At 53.5% G+C, this 21,042-nt stretch overlaps 1 protein-coding gene across 1 annotated transcript in view; it reads right to left on the reverse strand.

Annotated features, from left to right (window-relative positions):
• The window catches only part of SHB (SH2 domain containing adaptor protein B), a 127,824-nt gene continuing 106,782 nt past the window's right edge, over positions 1–21,042 (reverse strand). Inside the window, exon 6 of the mRNA XM_079113554.1 lies at positions 1–454. Within this exon, the coding sequence (XP_078969680.1) occupies positions 271–454 (184 nt within the window). The 3' untranslated portion in view covers positions 1–270. The remainder of the gene's footprint in view (positions 455–21,042) is intronic.

Here is a 21,042-nt window from a genome sequence, read left to right on the forward strand (position 1 = left end):
AAATATTTTAATTCACAGAACTCAAGGAGTGGGTGGGGGCGGGGACTGGGGTGGTGTGGTGGCCACCCCTCTGCCTTCATCCAGGCCTTCTCCAGCCCCTTCCCCGGCCCGATAAGTGGCAACAACATTCTAAGACATGCAGTGGTGTGCTAGTACCATACACACGACAAAGTGGACAGGCTGGCACGTGGCCGGGCTGGTCCCGGCAGGTGCCCTGCTGGCTCCTCCGAGTCTTGGGCTCTGTCACAGAGCAGGGAGGGGCTGGTCTGCTCACAGGGTCCTTACGGCCACCGGGTAGAGGAGGGACAAGTGCTCAGCCCCTTTGATGGGTAGCTTTCTGGTGGTGTAGTAGTGGATGACTTCTGGGACACTGTCGAATGGTGGACTGTTCTGACCCAGAATGTACTTCTCTTTGGTTTTGGCCAGTTTCATGTGCATAAAGCCCTGGTTGCTCCTGTGAACAAAACACAGAGGTTAGCAGGATCTGCTGGTTGCTGGGGCTGAGGAAGGGTGGGGTGGGCTGAGGAGAAAGGGAGCATTTGCTTATTCCCCAAGAACTGTGCATCTGGGATTAAATACCTGTTAAGATACAAGGACTCCCCTGCTGCCTGGGACAAAAGGGATCCCAACCACAAAGCAGCTGTGAGCTGCATCTTTCCAAGCCAGGAGTGAAGCCAGGGACTGGCTGCAATGCTGCTGTACCCAAGAGCACCCCCCAGTTCCAGTGTCTCACCAGGAACCAGCAGCAACCACTGAGGTCAGAGAGTCTTTCTACCCTGAGAGCTCCTGGGGACTTCTTGGGGGAGGAGGCCAGAAATGAGCCCCTCTGGCTATTACTGATGTAATACTTGCTTAAGCCTGGCCTGGCAGGTGCAAAGTGCTCATGTGTCAAATGTCATGACAAATAGGCAGGACAGGGGCCTATAACTGGTTGTGACATGAAGAAAAGGGATGGCAGGTAAGCGGTCTTCCCTTTCAGTAGTGAGGAACGGTCACTGGGAAAGGGCCACCCAGCCAGGGACTACATTTCCCAGCATCCCTTCGGTCTAGTTAGCCATGTGACTAGCTATAGCCAATGGAATATGGGCAGAATGTGCGCTCTCTCCCAGCATGCCCTGGGCAGGCACTCTCCTGTCTCCTCCAATGCCCAGCCTGCTTCTGCAGTGCTCCAGGCAGTCTTCCAGGCTCCCTAAGGCAGAATTCCTTAATGTGACTCCCACCTCCGTAGGCACTTGCCTTCCCAAACTTCTCCAATTTCCCTGAGAACATCATAGTGGAGCAGGGCTAGGTCTCTGTGCCCACCATCAGACCTTGAAGTATCTGCTGAAGGAAGAGCAGTGGTGGGTTCTTCCAAGTTGAGAGCTGGGCTTGTGTGCCCCATGCCCATGCAGCCTGCCCCCCATTAGCGTGCTGGGTGGATGCAGCTCACAGATGGCCAAGGTCACAGTACCACCACTGGCACTGCCTGGCACCAGCAAACCTCTCCCATCTCACATCCTGGGCCCCAGTCACTTTGACTCACTCAGGCCTCTATCAGCCTGCCTTTGCACAGGCCACCCTTTCCCTGCCCATTTGGCCAACCCTGGCCTTTTATGACAGCATGATGGCTCTGCTGTCATACTTGCAGAAGCTTGAGTTTCCGAAGCCAGGCCCGGTTTACCAAGTATTTATCCCTTAGTTGGAAAGCTGGGGCTCCCCAACTTCCTGCAACCACCTCCACTGGTTAGCTTGTGAATGGCCCAACAAGCCTGGCTTCCAGGGGCCCACAGCCATACCGGCAAGGCTGAGAGCCCCATATGGACGAAGAAGACTTCAACACGCCTCCTCTACTCAGGACTGGGCCCCCAAGTGCCCACTCATAATACCATTTTCAAACTGGCAGAACAAATGCTTAATGAAGTGTGGGCACTGAGCAATACATCTGCTCATAATAATGCATTTAGAGATGTCACCCTCGGCTTAAAGGAAATCGTTCGGAGAGCAATTACGTTTTCAAGAGAGAATAATTCCTGCAAAGAACTGAAATTTAAATCAAGATTTTTTTTAAAGCTGGCAATGTTCTAATTACAGAGCCTGTGGCAAGTTCTGCTTCTCCGTGAAGGGTCACTTCACCAGAGAATCGCCTTGATGTGTCTGAGGAGCAGGAGGCGCACTTGCTTAGGCCCCTAGAAAGGCAGCAGTGAGTGCGTTAAATGGAAAATGGAGAGCGCGCCTCTACCCAGCGCCCGGAGACTGCAAATCCGTGCCAGCCTGGAAAGGACGGGGAGCGCTTTGATGGAGTGCTGCAACCACAGGGCTGAGGACCCGAAGGCTGCGGGCTCTCCGCCTGGAGGCGGGACTCTGGGCTGCAAGGTGGGGGTGACTTCAGCATGTCATTCTCCTAGGCAGGCTCTGAGTGGGGTCATGTTCTGGGGAGTCTAGCCACGCGGCTTTGGGACCCTCCGAGATCTCTGGCCAGGGAAGGAGAGCAGAGGACTTGTAAGACAGCAGCTGGCGGAGTCACGTCTGCACAGCTCTGCCCATGTGCTGAATTTTTAGTCCATTTCACTTCCTAAATGAGTGACCGTGACATTTTCCACTGGTTCATCTTACACTATCCAGTGGGCAGCAATGGTAGCAGCGGTTCTGACGGTGCCACAGGTGGGAGCTGATGTTCCTCATTTCCAGGCCATCAGCTTGGAATAGAAATGACACACTGTCATCTCTGTCTCCACTGCCGACAGATAGCGAGCCCAGACACCTCCTGAGTCCTTCCCACCTAGGGACCTGCTGTTTGTTCCTCTGACATGACACATGGCTATTCCACCCACATAAGCACCCACTAGCTCGTCACCCTGAGCCAGGCTGGCCATGAAGCTCAGACACCAAGGCAGACCTGGACCAGAGTTCAGGCCCTAAGAACCCCCAGTCCCTGGCCTGACCATCCCAGGCAGAATGAAAGGTCCCCATACCGACCCTCTTGGGCTCAAACACTGTACCTGTGCTCCTCTGGCCCCCAGACTGCTTTGTGCCTTGCTGGGCTCTGTCCCTGCTCCATGACTGGCTCTGAGGCCCACCTTCCAGTGCTAGTTTCCCGGATTCCTGGGTAAAGCTCATCTGCTGCCTAGCCCAGAGGCAGACGGAGAGTGTCTCTCTGTCTGCTGCTATTGGCCTCAGTCCTGCTCACTGGGACAAGGGATCACTGCCTTGGGGCCAGTGGTTCCCACATACTTCTTCTTAACCTGGCCTTGTGCCCCTGAGTACTAAGGCACAGACAGAGAAGGTCACTGGCCCATGATTATACAGCAATCATAGCAGATACTTTTTGTATTTTTGGTGGTGCTGGGGATTGAACCCAGGGCCTGTACATGTACATGCTAGGCAAGCACTCAACCAACTGAGCTATAAGCCTAGCCCAGGGGACACTCTTAACCTTAGCACCTCCAGAGCAAGAAGAATGCCCTGCCTAACCCTGATGCTCCATGCAAGGCCAGGCAGGGTATCAGGCAAGAGGCGTCAGACCCTGAGCCAGTGTCTCCCTAACACTGAACTTCAGCGTCCACAATGCCCATTCCGCTAGGCTGAGGGCAGGTCAGAGGCAGTGGAGGGGCTGGGAATGAAAGATCGGGACATGCGGCATGTACACAAGGGGATGTCTCAAGGAATGGAATTGAGTGTCCTGAATGGTGAACCCAGCCATGAACTTCCCCAGGGGTTCTGGGGTTCCAGGAAGATCTGCTATGGTGACACCTAGCCCACACACACTCCAGAGTTGTGTTCCCATAATATATCCTTACTGGTCACAAGGTCTCCATGAGTGAGAAGTCACCTAACAAGAGTTGAAGATTGAAAAGTGGCTGTCAGTGATGGTTTATTGTTTTTTTTTTTTTTTTTTTTGGTACCGGGGATTGAACTCAGGGGCACTCAACCACTGAGCCACATCCTCAGCCCTTTTTTGTATTTTATTTAGAGACAGGGTCTCACTGAGTTGCTGAGGCTGGCTTTGAACTCTCGATCCTCCTGCCTTAGCCTCCCCAGCCTCTGAGATTACAGGCATGTGCCACTGCACCTAGCACCTCAGTGATAGTTTTAATATAACTTCCAACTCGACCAAAGAGAAGGATGCCAACCTAAGATTAAAATTTCTGTGGAGAAAAAAGGGATGCCTCAGATATGGGGGTATGCACAGTCATGGAGGCTTTGAACAGAACATTTGTGGAGGTAGAAGTAGCCTGGGGGACATCTCTTTCACTCCCTTGGTACCTTGGAGGAAACAGGTTACAGAGGAATACCACCCTGGCCCAAAGCACACAGCAAGGGGGACAGCAGGTACAGTCAGAACCCAGGTCCTGGTCTCCAGGTCCAGAAGGGATGGGCTCTGGGATGCTTCTCTTTAAGGCAATGGCTCCAGAGAAGCTGTGGAGGCACGGGGCACCACGGTTGTTCTGGGAAGGCACTGTCCCCCGGGAGCTGACAGGCTCCTGCCTTGCTCTCGCTGCCTGCGCCAGTCCCATCTCTTTGATAGGACATCTTGCAAGAACAGTCACAATTAGGGGTGTCTCTGGTGGGTGACCTGTCTAATGAGTCTTGTAAGGTCATGGAGGCGGGGGTACTGGGGCTGTCATGTGCTCCGTTGGCTCATCATCATCACAAAAAGCATCTCCTTGTCACCAGGATTAGCAGACAGGGCCTGGTGTGTGGGCTAATCACAGGCCCCGCCCTGCCTCCTAATCATGAGCTTTAGTAAAACACCACTCAGCCCACAGCTGCCGGCCTCTGAGCGGGGTGCGAGGCCTCACCTCTTGCTTTTAGACCTAATTGCTTGATGCATATTTCATGAAGAATCCTGGGTAATAGTTATGTTAAATCACTTCTTTTCATGATGAAATGACTTAAAAACACTTGCATATAATATTTATGTGGGGGGGGGAAAGGGAGGAAATTGCCCTTTGGGACTATCATGTAGGGCCTGGTTATAGGAATCTGTACACAAGGGATTTCTCACTCACCTTGGTCTGAAAAGCAGGAAGCTGCTTTTTTGGACCCAGATACCCCATAATATTGTCCCTCAGCTCAAAACCATTCACGGCTCCCCACTGTCAATATAGACTTAAGGACTGTGCTACACTTCTTGAGCCCTTGCTGGGCACCAAGCACTGAGCTGCGCTGTTGTCACACATTGTTCCATTTAAGCAGCACAGCAGCGCTGCTAAGTCAGTCTGACTACTACTGTTCACAGATGGGGAAACTGAGGCTCGGGAAGTTCGTGTGCCTGGTTGCATGGGATAGGGTGGGGCCAGGATTTGAACCTAAGTCTGTTGGAATCCGAAGCCTGTGCCTCATCTTCCCCTGCTCCGCTACCCAACCAGGTGGACCCAGGTGGATGCAGGTGTCCCGGGTGGGCCCCTGGACTCTTTCTGCTAAGAAGTGGCTTCCCTGCAGCTCTGTGAAATCTCACGGTCAGGAACCCTGGCTACGCACTGTGATGTTTCCCAGAAGCCTCCCGGTGGGCATGGCAAATGCCAGGTCTACAGCCAGGGCACTCCCCTGGCCAGGCTGTGCTCTCTTCATCTGTCAGTCATCTGGGTCAAGGCCTCGCAGAGCAGGGCGATGAGGCTCCAGGCGTCCTGCCCTCCCTCCTGTAAGCACTGGAGGCTGCTCCGTCCTGAACCTGTGGGGCCCACCAGGGCTGAAGCTGCCTACTCCAAGGCCAGAGACCAGACACAGTGGCTACTTTTTCTGGCCAGTAGTGGTTCCAAGATGAGCCGGCATGGAGGACAGAATGAGCTCAGTGAGAGGCAGAGTGATGGGGAGTCAGAGGGGCAACCCTGGGAGACAGGTACAAACACATGCCTCTGAGGCCATGAGCAGTTTTGTTCAGGGAGGGCCACTAGGAAGAGGAGGTCAGATCCCTCTTTTCTTGGAATTCAAAAAGAAGTCACTCCTCAGACCCTGAGCTGGCCCCCAGTGCCTAAATAAATGGAACATGAATGTAGGACCAGTCCCTTTCCTAAGCCAAGGTCCTCCTGAAGGGATGAGGGTGTGAGCCCCAGCCTGGCCCTCCACTTTGGGGCTCTGAGTAGCTGCATTTTAAACATTTGAATCTTACATGTTATAGGTTGCTGGGGCCAGATCTCAGAGGAGAGACAACGACCTTGTGCATTTAGAATGCACTCAATAATTGGTTTCATGGTGGTTCTCAGGGGAGGTGCCGCAGGTCCCTCGCCTGCCCTCCATGAACACAGCGAGGGGGGCCCATGCACAGGGCCCTGGGAGCACAAGCTCTGGGCTCAGGATGGGGCAGAGCATGCCACTGGCCCAAAGGGCCCTCTCACCCCCCAGGCACGTACTCGCTGTAGTCCCTGCAGAGATGGACAGGGATGTTTGTGCAGAATCAATGGGGAGTTATGGCAGCCCTAATGCTACTTGCTATGAGCATTGGGTAAAAGAGCAGGCTGCAGGATAGCCACAGCAAAGTCCCTCCATGGTCACCTAGCAGACTGCAAAGCAGGTCGCTCCTGCCCTAACCCTGCCCCAACCCTGCCCCTTGGTTGGCCATGTTGGCTCTGAAAGCAGCCAGCTTCACGGCTCTGCGCCTCTCTTCTATCCCACCTCCTCTTTGATCCCCCAGGAGGTGGGACCTTGTGCTAGAAGATGTCTCTAGAGGAGCCCTCCCCACACACCTGGGAGCAGCATGCTGCCCCTGCAGTGGAGCAGCATTTGCTGCCAGATGAGCCCAGGACCAGTGTCCCGGTCATCTCCACGTGTGGCCATGGTGCTGGGAGCTTAAGTTCCTTCTCACAGCAACCCCAAGAGATGGTGTCCTTGGTGGGGAAACAGTCTGAGGCACTTGCCTGGGCTACACAGTCAGAGGGGAGTCGTGAGACTGAAGCTCACCGACTTCCGTACAGAGCCTGTGGCCACCTGCTGTCTTCGTATACTACTCCATTTTCTCCTAACATATTGCAGATAAAGAGGAGTTGGTGATCTGGGCTCCTCTGAAGGACAATTAGAGGGCATTCAGCAAAGAGGAGACCCTGAGGTCCTAGGGGAAGCACAGAATCCCAAACACATGAAAACCATGGACCTGGGCTACCTCTCGAGCCCTCTCCAATTCCTGAGAGCCCTGACTTTGTGGCAGCATTTGAAAGCAAACTCACAATAGTTCAACTCCGTGGTCCTGGGACTCACTCAGAGCCCAGCAGATGGTGTCGCCTAGAGCCTGATCTGCCTCTGGCATTGCCAAGAAGGCCCTGAATATCCCTGGGTCCACAGCTGGACCAACCCAGGGCTTCACAAAGAACCTGGGCGGGCTGGCATTTAAGAGAAGACCTCCACCATATGGATGAGAAGACCAAGGGCCAGAGGGAGAAGCAACTGCCTCTGGGCAAGGGCACAGGGCTTCTGAGACAGGGAGCAGGACGGGAGTCCTTCTTGCTGTGTGACTGGGCTCTCCAAGTGCACAGGAGTGGGCCCTGGAGGCCACCTCCGCTTGAGATGTCCTAGGAGTCAAAGGAGGTGGTGGGGAGGAAGGGCTCATGAGACCTTGTGGCTGACACCTCCATCTCGCCACTCCCTCCAAACCGCTTCCACATGGACCAGCCTAAGACGTGGACGCCAAGTTGTTGTGAGCAATGTCTAAACATAAACACGACTGAGCCAGACAACTTGATTTACAATCAAATAATTAGATTTTCAATAAGTGCGCCAGCGGTGATTAGCCTTCCCTGGGCCGCCAGGGTGTTTCTCAAGCTCTAAGTTGGCGGTCCGGGGTGAAGGTCTTCAGTAAATCATGACAAAAGCGGTCTCCAGGCAGAAGAGCAGGTGGGTACTTCTTCAGGCTAACGAGAAGAAGCACACGAAGCAGCAGGTCGGTCAAAATGAACCCATTATGGGCAATTTTCTTAGAAGAAAATTAACAGTGTCAGACAAGAGTGTTTTTTTTAAACTAACACTAGGTATTGAACCCAGGGGTGCTGTACCACTGGGCTACAGCCCTTTTTAATTTTATTTTCAGACAGGGTTTCCCTAAGTTACCTAGGCTGGCCATGAACTTGCAATCCTCCTGCCACAGCCTCTCAAGTAACTCAGTTAACGGGACAGAGGTTTGTAATGAGGGCTCACAGCAGAGGAAGCAACCTTCTTGTCGCTGGAGGTGAATCAGTGGGAGGGTGATGATGTCTGGTGGGGTCAGGCTGGATGACTTCTGCACTGCTCCTGGTCAATGCCCCGACTGGCCCTCACACTTGATCAAATGCCCAAGGAGACTGTAGGTAGGGCTGGCAGTGGCACCTGAATGAGGTTGTTAAGCATGGAACTGCAGTCAGGGCCTGGGTTCACTGACGTCACGGGCTAGGTGAGTCCTCCCTCCCTGGGTCTCAGTGTCCCCATCTGGAAAAGGTGGGGGGGGGGGGGTCCCTCCAGTGCTAAAGTTCTCAAGCCAGTGGAGGAAAACCAGGGTGGACAGGGGTCAGTCCAGCACCAGACAAGAGGAAAAATCCTCATGTCAGCACTGGTCACAGAGGATCTCCAGGCTTGGGGACAGCAACATGACAAAAGTGAGCTTCCTAAGGCCTGTGTCAATGGGATGGCCGGATTCCATTCCGGCCAAGAGTGGTCCTTGTCTACTGAGGACAGGCTCTTCCCAGCCCACACGCTTCTCAACAGAGGCCGTTGTGGAGCCCGTTCCACCCCAGGGAAACTGCAACTTCTGGAGATGTGGGTCTATTACCACCGAGTAAGAGGTCAGGGATGCTCCTAAACACACCCCAACACACAGGAAGAGCAACCAAGACCAAAGTAAGAGTGCTGAAGTTAAAGTCACATCACTTCTAGCCGCAGCATCTTGACTTCCTCTTCTGAGATGGGAGCGGCACCCAGTCCAGCCTCACAGCTGCACACCTCCCTGGAAGCGCGAGTGCTTCGCAAAGGTGAGGCCATTCCCTGCTTCATTCAAGGATTTAAGACACAACCTGCCCAACAGCTTGTCTCCAAGGACTCCAGGCTGTTTCCAGGGACCAAGCCCCAGGTCCCACCTCCAGTGGGAGGCGAGGGGGAATATGCCACATCCGAAGCTAGCCCCAGAGCAGGGACATGCAGATGTTGGGCAAAGGGGAGCTGGAGGCCTGGGATCCAGCCAGGCAGGGCTAGCGAGTGAGATGGGGTGCCCCCGGGCAGGGATGGTAGTGGACACAACCCAGGGCTTAGGGCCACCAGCCCGGGCCTGAGGCCTGCCCTGGCCCTTCTGATCTGCACCCTGTCTGAGCTTCTTTCTCCATCTGTGTGATGGAGCTGTTGCTCCTTCCTGTCCTGAGCTCTGAACTGGACAGGGGGTGAGCAAGGGTTGCCAGGTATGGAGGTGCTCCCAGAACATGCAGGATGTCCCCGGAGCCTGGTCGGCTGGTTAGACAGCCTCACCCTTAGGCAGCACGACAGGGAACCCGAGGCTGGGATGCCCTCCCTAAGTTTTGAAATGAAGAGTGCAGCCCTTTCTGAAAGCACTGATGCAATGTGGGACGAGGGCCGGGGGTCTTGACGGGGGCTTGGTTTCTGCCTCCAGGGGACAAGCCGCTGCACAAGCTGCTGCCCGTCTGGTTTGTCTGGCTGGTTCCAGGCTGTCCTAGCCAAGCACCAGTGTCTCCCTGGCTGTCTGTCCTGTCAATCGTGGCCATGTTGGCAGCCCAAAGCCATGGACGGCCAGGCGGCCCCTTGGCTGCAGCCACCTGGCTGGAGTGGGAGGCCCAGGCTCGGCGCTGGCTCTGTCACTGGGTAACACCAGTAGAGTGTTTCCCGCCCTGAGATCCATTTTCCCAAACATCAAGCGGGATTTCACGACACTCCCTAAAGCACACCGTTGCACAAAAGCATCGCGTGAAAAGAGAACAGGAACAGGAGAATACTCTGGCTTTTATTAAGTGCCTACTGTGTGCACTGCTTTGTATTTAACACTCTGAGGGAAACAAGATACCCACCACGAGTTCTGAGACCATTTGGTTCCCTGTCCTCATCTTATAATTGACAACGAGCCCCACTCTGCAGCGTGCCGGCCTCCGCGGCATCGGTTGCAGGATAGCCTGTGGCACTACCATGGATTTTCATCCTTGGTGCTCATCCCATGGGCCACTGTCAGGCATGGTGCTGGGCCTCACTAGTCTTCTCAGCCCAATCACTGCCCTGGCAGGGACTTCTTTGCTAAGTAACCCAAGGATTCAACAGCACAGCAACGAAGGGCATTTATTATTCACAAAGCACTTATATAAAGTTTTACTTAAATGAGAAAGAGGAAAGAGGAAGAGGAGGGTGAGGAGGAGGAGGAGGAGGAGGAGGAGGAGGAGGAGGAGGAGGAGGCGGCCACAGTGGTGGTGGTGGTGGGGATCATCCTGCAGCAAATGCAGGGGTCTTTTATTAAAACTGCAAATTAAGCTGGGTGCAGTGGCACACCTGTAATTCCAGTGGCTCAGGAGGCTGAGGCAGGAGGATCACAAATTCAAAGTCAGCCTCAGAAAATTAGGGAGACCCTAAGCAACTTAGTGAGAACCCATCTCAAAATAAAAAAATAAAAAGGGCTGGGGATGTGGCACAGTGGTTAAGCACCCCCAAGTTGAATCCCTGGTACCAAAAACAAAAACAACAAAAAAAATCCCTGCAAGTTAAAATAGATCTATCTGTTCAGTGACCCCTGCACCTAACCTGAGGATGGTTTTCTCCTCCCTGGAATTTCAAAGCCATCCAGATACTCTGGTCTTTTGCAAACCAGAAGAATGACAGCGGTTCCCACTAGAACCGCTGTCCTTGGGGATTTGGGTCTCAGTTTCTTCATCTATGAAATGGGTAAGTTTGCAGTGTTCTTTAAGGCGCACTGAAAATTCCCACCCTCCCAGGCGTCAATTTCCCCGTCTACACAACGAGGAGACAGGACTCAAGGACCATCGAGGCCCCACCCACCTCACTCTTGGAAGCCTGACACACAAGAGATGCTCAGACCCTGTGAGGAGTCAACTATTCAGACAACGAAGGAAGCCTCGCTGTCATGACAGGTGCCCAGGGCCCCAGGGCTGGAGAAGAGTGCAGGTTTCTCAAAAGCAGTCTCTTTGGCTGTGTCCCAGAAGGGCCCCAAGGGCCCAGAGACTCGGCAACTGCAGTTCCCTGGCCCCTCTGGAGTCAGAATCTGCTGGGTGGTTCTGAAGCACATTCGGGTTTGAGAACCACCATTCTGGCTGCATCTGAGGAGGGAGGCTCATTTCCCCAAGAGCAGGCCACGCTCACTCCTGCCCCGGGAAGGCCCCTCGGGGATGAGGAGACGGGAAACACACGGGGGCTGCTCCTCTCCAGCTGTCCTCCCTAGTATTTTCCCATCCTGGTCAGTCACACTACTCACCTTCTAGGTGGCCCAAGTGTCTCTGCTGGGTCTGTTCAGCATGGCCTCGCTGTCTGGACACAACTGCACCATTAATGTGGGGTGGCTGTTGACCTCCTGAGTCCACCTCTCTCTTCTCCGCCTCTTAATCCCAAAGAATAGGATCCGACTAACACCCAAGAGTCCTCAAGGGCAGACAACTCGCACCTTCTGACCAAAATCACAAGGAGCATGGGTCCAAGAACATTAAGAAGCAAAGAGTCCACTGGCTTTGCCCACACTCAGAAGATTTAGAAGCGCGATTTTGAAAGGTCACTGTCACCCCTCGGTAGTCTGGGCTCAGGAGGGCAAATCCTCCCCTGCTGGACATTCATTCCGACAGCTTCCTGACAACCTCTTTCCACAGGGTGGAGAATTTTCTCAAAATTAAATCTCCAGCTCTCTGCTCCCTAATGAAATTGATTTCTGCCTTGATACACAACAAAGCTTTCATTTCATTATTTGGCTGGGGTCTGACCACATTAATTACAGGTTTTTTTCAGCATGGCTGCAAGTAATTGAGTTCCAAAGTTACTTACTATCGGAACAGATTGCTTTTTTAAAAGCACGACTCCCACAAAAGCGTAAGAGTCAACCCTCCACACCCCCTGGACTACGGTTTTGCTGAAGACTGGGACAATTCTGGACAGAGGAAAAGGACTTTCCTAGCCTGGAAATCTGAACTTGGAAGTGGCCGCGATGGTTGGTGGAGACCCAGAGTCGGAAGTCTCAGTGCCCAGGTCACAGGCCTGGTGCCTTGGCGATTTTAGCCCTGCTTGTGTCAGAGCTCATCCGTCACCCTGAGTTTTTAACGCTGTCACTGTACCATTCTGCCTGCCTCAGAGGACACTCCGCACCAGGCTGTTCAGATTGGCTTCTAACACCAGGTGCCAGGAACTGCAAAAAGCCTGCCGGGCACCCTGCAAATGCATTTCTTCCGGCGAGGCCGTGACCAGCCCACGGCTTGCTCTTTGACAAGCCAGGAGGTGATAAGAAACTGTGGAAAGGACGGAGGGCTGGGAATGCAGGGTGCTGGTGTGGAGCCCTTCCCCTCTCTCAGTCCTTGTCCTGGAGGGTAAAGTGGGGGTGCTCTGGGGAGCTGGCGATCTCTGACCAGGACTTCGATCTCATTTATACTTCATGATTATCCTCAGAGGCAGGGACTATTCCTACCCCCATCTTACAGAGGCCAAAAAGCTAGCTTGAGGCAGAATTGAGATTTGAACCAGGGATTCAGCTCCAGATAGTCCACTCTTTTAGCCTGGCATGGTGAAGTCTCTCTTCTAATCACCCCTAACTTAAGTACCCCCAAAGAACAGGCACCGAGAACAGTCACAAAGAAGAGCTCAAGAAAGAGTCGAGACCATAACTGGGACTCCTGATGTCATAGCCAATGAGTTTCCTACTCAGCCTCAATTAACCAATAAGAAAAACAAAACAAAACAAAACAAAAACAATTATAAAAAAGATTCAGTATGGAAAGTCTAGAAAACACAAATAAGCAAAAAGAAGACAAACATGGGCGCCCACTTCAGCACTTACAGACAGCTGTTCATCACAGCTTGGCAGAGCGCCTTCCCGCCCACCCCACCCCACGCTTATGTATGTGAGGCACCGTCACAGGCTGGCTGGACTCTGTGACCTGACTTCATGACAATCATGGCTCACTTGAAAACTGTGACTATTTTCCTCTGGACTATAATCTCCAAATAGTTCCTGAGTGCCTACTATGTGCCAGGCTCTCTGATGGTGGGGAGATAAAGACTTCTAAAGAAACTCAGCCACAAGAGATTAATAAGCAGAAGCCAGATCATTTCAGACTATAACCCTGAGGGTCAAGGTCAGCAGCCTCAGCCATCAGAGGGCAGAAAGCTGAGTCCTGAGTTTATGCAGCTTGGTTTTAACCTGGAAACTAAAATGGGGTGACATTTTTAAAAAGTCACCCCTACAAAGGTAGGACCATGGGGAGAGGGGACATCACAGAGGTTTCTCTGCTAATCCCAAATCTAAAGGACCCGACCCTTGCTGTTGCTTAGCCAATAAACAATTATGCTGGTTTTCTTTTCTTTCTTTCTTTCTTTCTTTCTTTCTTTTTTTTTTTTTTTTTTTTTGGCTTTAGGGATTGAACCCAGGGGCGCTTATCTGCACTGAGCCACATCCCCAGCCCTATTTTGTATTTTATGTAGAGACAGGATCTGAGCTACTTAGTGCCTTGCTGTCGTTGAGGCTGGCCTTGAACTCATGATCCTCCTGCCTCAGCCTCCTGAGCCCCTGGGATTACAGGTGTGTGCCACTGTGCCCAGCTACCCTGGTCTTCTTGTTTCAGTATTACTTATCTTCTGAGGTCCTGTTCAAATGCCACCATCCCCCAAAAGCCCTCCAAGATGCCCCAGGTCAGACTTACTTTCTTCCTCCGTTCCTCCAGCTCTGTGCTCACCTGCCTCCTTGTCTAAGCTCGGCTCAGAGGCTGGTGTCTTTGTCCCCTGCCCAGCTAAAGGCCCAGTGCATAGTAGGAGCTCTGCAGTGAGAGCCTGCACCAGCTCCTTTGTAAGCCCTGCTCTGCAAGTCTGCGCTAAGTGTGTTAGGCTGGTCCCCAGGCCTGGGGGCCATCAGCAGCATGTGGATATTCAAAAGCAAAATAGCAGGGGGAAAAAAAGGAAGTTCTATTTAAAGCATTTCTAATAAGCGGGCTTTGCCAAACCCAATTGTTTCTGATATTCCTCTTGGGTGAAGTAATCTTAAAAAGAAAAGAAGAGGAAAGCAAAGCAAAGCAAAGCAAAAGCATTATTAAAAGTGGCAAAACCCACCCTCAATGGGGGCTGGAAGGCAGCTGGTGACGGTAACTGGGGGAGCTACCTGGAAAGGAGCAGGTTGGGGGCACTAAGAGCTGGGAGTGGAGCGGCATCCGCTCCAGCAGAGGGCCAGGCACGTGTGAGAGTGCCTCCCACCCCCCAGAGCAAAACACCGTTTTTATAGCTTTAGCATTTGAACTATGGGAGCAAAGACAAGGGCTGTAAAATCTGACATCTGATTTTATAAATCTGCCTCAAATACCAAGAACATTTATGGAGAAAGTGGGAGAAAGACAGTGTTTCTGCAGCTCAGCAGGGCAATAACCCTGGGGTGGGAGCTGGGGCATGTGGGTTCTGCCAAGTCACTCACCTCAGGCCCTCAGGAAGGTCCCTTCCCCCTTATCAGGACTTAATTCCCCTTTTCTGAAAGCCAGGGTCTTGACACAGCTGACCCAAGCCCCTTCTGGCACTCACTGCCAGGTCTGAGGACTCATCAAACCCTGCTAGACACTGGGATTTTACTATAAGAAGCCGGTCACTTCAAAACCCACTAAACACCTCTAGGTGGGGGTCGACCACATTTCTCTGGGGCTTTTGAGTTATTTACCCAGATCTAAGCAAAACAAAACCCTATATCGCCAACACTTTCCTGGGGTCAGCACAAAGATTCTGCAACCCTCCCCACCCCCAATAGCCATGCCCAGCACAGCCTCTTGGAGTTTACAAGAGCTTTTACAAGAGCTTTCAATTCCATTGTGTCCCTGGCCCAGGGCTGAGAGGCTCAGAGATGGGAAGCCACTGGCTGACCCCCCTGCCTGGATTCAGGCTCTGATCTTCCGGCTCCCAGAAGCATCCTTATTCTCCATGCTGCCCCCCATTCACTGAGGGCAGACACGTGGTCTGTGGTTGCCCTGGCGGCCTGTCCCTGTAGCATCCTACAGACCCTCCCCCGAGCCTGCGACCAACCCATCCCCAGATGGCTCCTACAAAAATTGTGCTAAAGAAGTCCTATTAACAAGATGTTAGAAATGTGATTGGAAAGAAATGTTTTTCTTATTTGGAGAGACCACCCAGTGCCTCCAAAAGGAACTGTCCTGGGCAGGAGAGGTTTCCTGGCGACGGATGGGCAGTTGGAATGCCTCCCCTGGCGGCCTGGCCGCACAGGCAGATTGACGCGGGCTGATATGAGATAATTAAAAACTGCCTGGAAATGTAATCAGGGCGGCTCAGATGCCGGAGAGGACCGGGAGCTCTCGGGGGAACAAAGGGCGATGCTGCCTGCCTGGCAGGGAGGGGAGCTGGAGCAGGCAGGGGAGGGCTGCTCCAGCTCCCCTGGTGCTGCCAGGCTGGGCCGGTGCTCTGAGCATGGCCTGGCGGAGGGAGGCAGGTGAGGGCAGCACCTCTTGCTCTGGGACTTGGGCAGTGGCGGGAAGCAGCAGCGGGGCTGGGAGAGAGTGTTTTCCCAGCTCTTTCGACCAACCATTCCTAGTCCACCAGTGGCCCAGCTGCTCAGAGTTCTGACGTGGTCCTCGACTCCTCGCTCTCTGCCCTCAGCAGCCTTCTGAGCAGCCAGCCCGTGGCTCTGGATCTAGCACCATCTGTGGCCAGGAGGAGTTTCTGAAAAACTCCGTTTCGCCAACTACAGAGGCCACCACTGGCCCTTCTGAGCCTCAGCCTCTCTCTGCTACCAGATGCTTTCAGGCCAGTCCCTGGGTGGAAACTGAATTTCCAAACTCAGTTGGAACAAATGGCCCAGAGAGGCCAGGGAAGAACAGTGGTCTAGGAGTCAGGCGCCCCGCTGCTTGGTCCCTCTCTGGCTCCATCGTCTTGAATATGCTCCTCGGCCTCCCTGAGCCTTGGTTTCCTTCATTGTAAAGTGGGAGCAATGAGGAGTTGTGCCTTCTCCACCAGCTGCTTGAGGAACTGACGCAGAGAAGAAACCAGAATCCTCCAGCCAAGTCAAGCATCCTGACACCACTGTTCAGAGACAGACGGAATGAGCCCTCCTGTCTTCAGATTCCCACGGGCTGGGCCAGGGGCTTTAGGTCTCTGTCATCACCTGAGAAAAGGTACCAGAAAAATGCCTGGCACCAGGTCTTGCTCAGAACACCTGGCATAGGTCCTGGGGCTATGCTGTCCTCTCTGCTGGCTTGGGCCCTGCTGGAGAGGAAGGGGGTTGTTTCTGATGAGACCCCATGGGGCAAAAAGAGGGCATCAGGGTGCATTAGAATCCTGAGCCTTCACCACCCTCGACGTGCACGTTTCAGTATATGTGAGAGTAAAGGCAACAGTTCTCCCGTTTTCACTACAGACCAGTGTCACCAGTGACACAGTCAGATCTACGTACTAGGCCCCTGCCAGGGCCCTAATGCTTATGGTCTCACTGACAAACTTCAGTAACCCAGGGAGGTGGCTGGCAGGGGGGCGCTTATCCCACCAGCTTGCAGGAGGTTGAATCAAGAACGGGCGGAACTCAGACTGCCCAAGCCCCTCCCAGAGGAAGGTGCAATCAAAGGCCCACGACGGGTCCGGACCCCAGCTAGTCAGCAGTGAGGGAAGGCCTGATCTTGGCATCCTGAGAACTGGCCTAGGCCTTTTCCCACACTGTCCACTGCATGGCTCCCAAATCGCCACAGCACTGAACTTAGGGTCCCTGAGAGGAACTGCTGGAACAGCGAGGGACCCAGCCGGAGACCTAATTTACCACTGGCAGGGCGTATTTTCTTAGTCATTCTGAATAAAGGGAACTGTCATGGGATGTGTCCTTTCATCCTGTGAGGCATCTGCACATTCCAAAGTTCACTGTTCTTGTTTAGTCCCCTGCAAAGAGTCTGAGGAGTCTATTTGGCCTAAAGCAGCAGCTCCTAATTGTGGCATTTCCTTTAAAACACGGAGAAAACACGAAGTATGCTAACTGAACAGAAAGTTCGTTTTTCCTCCATCGGCCCTGAAGGTATGGAGAGCAAACAGTCCCCCACTGGCCTGCCTCTCAGATGCTCTAGAAAATCAGGCCTGGGAGTGAGCTGGAAGGTAGCAAGCTTCTTCCTCACTCTGAGCCTTGGTTTCTCCACTTGTACCAGATCATCTAAAAGGTCTCTTTCTGTCCCCTAATTTCCAAGGTTTCTGCTAGGTACTCTGGGAACTTCGGCCATGACTTGTTGCAAACAAGCTTCCCCATTGGGTGACCAGGAAACCATAATGAAGTAGTGAAAATGAGTATTTGATTGACAGTATCTGCAGACTCAGTGGGAGAGCTGGGGGGCAGCAGCGGGGAGAGACAGGGAAGAATGCCTACTGAGGTGCATCTGCAGCTGCTGATGATCAGAGATCAGACAGAGAACTTACCCAAGCCCACACAGCCAGGAAGAGGGCAGCCTGGATTTGACCCTAACTCTGCAAGATTCAAAGTCTCCATTATGGGAATGGAGAATTTTCTCTAGTTGTAGCCACATAAATGCTAAGAACCCACCACTGTAAAGAAAAATGGATGTGGGTATAGAGAGACTTCCAAGTTGAACCCAAACAATCCACAAGGCTCTGAGCCAACTGTGACCTGTTGCCCCTCCAACCTGCGGCTCTCCAAAGTCTACGATGAAGACAGTGGAGTTCTACTGATTGAGCACTTGCTACTACAGGTTGGGCGCATGCTAAGCACTTCATGTATATTGTCCCTTCATTGACACACCCGTGAAACTCATTTTACAGACAAGGAAACCAAGGCTCAAACATATAAGCTCTTTTACCCAAGACCACCCTGCTAGGATGTGGAAGAGCTGGGTTTCAAAAGCCCAAGTCAGATGGGTCCAGAACCAGGGTCTTCACTGCTGTGCAGAGTGGCGTACACCCGGGGGACCGGGGGGGGGGGCACGCACACTGGAAGCTGCACTGCAGAAGAGGCACCAGCTCCCCTGCTGGGCTATTGCCTCAGCCGGGTTGGCCCCTTGCTACCCCCGACGGCCTCAGTCCTCATTCTCCAAGGACCAAGTCACAACCCTCTTCCCTGCCACAGGCAGGCCTAGCCACTCCCATGCAGAACCCTACACCATCCCTCACCTCCCTGGGATGGCACTGCTGTGGCTGTCTGCCTTCAGCCATGGCCAGCTACTGCCTCGCACAACCTGGCAGCTCCAGGATGCATGGAGTCAAAGAAGCAAAGGATCATGGGCACATGGCCAAGAACCCAGGGAGCTGAGGTCTATGGGGCAGCATGGGAAACCAAAGGAGCAGTAACTGTGCTCCAAGCTGTGCACACCTGCCTTTCTTGAAGGCTTGTTCTTAGTAGGACTCATTTGCCCTCAGGAGTCCAGCTGGGGACAAGGGCATTCTGGGACTGTGGGGAGGGTGGGCGGCCTCCACAACTGCTGGGGAGGCCCTGCTGTGGCTTGGAGAGACCAACCTTGTGGCTCACATGGGAGCGGGCAGACCCCGTGGAGTTAAGTGTTTGGAGCTTCAGATGCTGACCCGATGGAAGGATGCTCAGCTGGCAGGGGGAGGTGAAGGCTCGCTCCCTACTGACAGGCGCCAGCCACAGTGTCTCCCCCACCCCTCCCGCCCTGCAAACCTTTATTATTTCTTGCTCCTGGCTGTCAGCAGCAACAAACTAAGATTAATCACTCGCCTGCCTGCCTAGACCCAGACATGCCTACTGTTTGAAAACTCTCTCTTTTACGATATAAATCAATGAGGGGAGAAAAGAAAGAAAAACACCCTTAACTGAAATGCGTCCCTCAGCTCTTCCAGGCCCCATGGCACCTAAACACGCTCCAGTGGAGCATCTGCTGGGTGGTGAATGAGCACCCAGAAGCCAACACAATCCTGCTGCTCCAGGAAGACGCAATGGCATCAAGCAACCTGAAGGTTTGGAGGCGTGTTCTCCACCAACTGTCCTGCCCTCCTCCCCTACTTGAGGATGGGGTGGGGCCCTACCAACACTTGGGACACAGGGGAAAACGCTCTGTGGACTGACTGTGAAGCCCTTCCTCTGGAAGCACATGCCCAAAGCCCCAGACCCTCATGTTTTTTTTATTGCTGGTGGTACAGGGGGTCAAACCCAGGTCTCGCAGTGCCTCAGGTAGGCAAGCCCTCCACCACTGAGTTAAATCCTCAACCCCCAGAACCTCATAAAGACATCGAGGGGAAGATGCCAGCCCTAGCCATCTATCAGAACAGAGCTGGCCTGGACTCACCCAGGGCTCTGTCCACACTGCTGTTTTCCATGGCAATTTCTGAAGATTCTGAAAAAGCTGGGGGTCGCTGAGCCTGCCATACACCAAGCACCCACTTGTACCACATGGGGGCTTCTCTACCCGGCCTCCTTCTCATTGGTGTGCCCCAGGTTTAGGTCAAGTCTAGCATCACATGGCTGGTGTGACAAAGGGAGCTGGGATTTGAACTTGGGTATCTCTGACTTCAGAGCCTGTGGTTTCCCTCCACATCTGGAAAAGGGTGACCCTGGATTTCACATGCAGCTAGTCTCCTGGTCTCTTAGAACAGGCCCCATGCCAGCACCCAGGCTATGTGGGTGCAGGTGGCACATATGTAGGCACAAGGAGGAGGAAGCTGTCCCTCCCCCATAATGATCATGGTACCCTAGTCACTGATAGTTCTCAGAGGGCATCACGGTGCCCTGCTCAAAACCTTCAGGAGCTCCTCACTGCCCTGCAGGATAAAGTCCCTGTTCCTCTGCCACTGATGGGGCTGCGCCTCCCCTGGGCTCAGGCCCACATGCTGCTTGTGGTTCTTATACAGCCCTGCGCTTCCTGCCTCTGCCGGTTTCCCTCAGCACCGCTCACCATTGAAAGCCTGGTCATCCTTCAAATACTGCCCTCTACCCCCTCTGGGCAGGGCCCAGCGTCCTTTCCACCTGGGCGTCTCTAAACGCTTTTCTACATGAGTTACTGTGTCAGGGCCTTCCCTGCTTTTCAAACTGTGAGCCCTGTGGGGCTGGAGCTCTGGTCAGTGACTCGCTAGACGGGGCAGAGTCCAGAGGGATAGGAAAGCTCCTGAATGCTCAAGCTGGAGTATGGGGCTCTATGAAAACAGGCCTGGCCCAAGGCCTCTGAGGCCACATCTGCAAGAATGGGGCAAATTGCCTCTGGGGACTTGAAAGCCAAAGGACCTTTCTGTGAGGGTTCCACGGGGCTATTTCCCCCCACTGGGTGGGACTTTCCCTGTTCCAACAAACCTGAAGCTGGATCTGTGCCAAAGGAGCAGTGGCCTCCCTGGCTGCCAAGACCCCCGAAGTGCCATTCTGTGAGCCCCCACCCAGCAGGACTCACACCCTCCACCTGCTGCACTCTGCAGTCTTTGAAGTCCCCTTTCCCTCATCTTGTTCAGATTCTTTGCAAAAACTCATAAAACCAGAGCTTGTGAAGAGCCGCTCGCAGTCCACAGTGCCCGAAGAACCCTTTCAATGAGATTTCTCACAACTTTTGGTCCCTTTTTCCTACTGCCTGCCTTGCTAGAAACAGGAAACTGTTAAGAGTTTGGTGTTTTCTTGCCAATTTCCAAGGGCTCAGCCCTCCGCTTCCTGCGCTTCCTGCGGTGGAGTGAGTGGAGTGAGTGCACCAGGAGCCGGCAGTAGGGGCGGGTCAGCTCGCTGTCCATCAAGTCAGGGTGGGGGCGGGGCAGAGGGGCGGTTCCGCAGGCTGGGTGGGATAGGGAGGTGACTGGGGCCATTCGGCAACACCTCTGATGCCAGCTTCACAGGTGGGGGTATCTGCCACAGAGGGTCAGATAAGTGGCCAGCATGGTCTGATCCAAAGATGTAGCTGGTCCCCACAGGGCAACAGTCACCATCTCTGCTGTCAGTGTGGACAAGTGCCACTGGATAGCTGAGACCACTGCGAATCCCCTTCAAGTCTGTTTTCTCATCTA

The sequence above is a fragment of the Sciurus vulgaris genome, assembly GCF_902686455.1.
Source record: "Sciurus vulgaris genome assembly, chromosome: 15".
NCBI classification, from domain to species: Eukaryota; Metazoa; Chordata; class Mammalia; order Rodentia; family Sciuridae; genus Sciurus; species Sciurus vulgaris.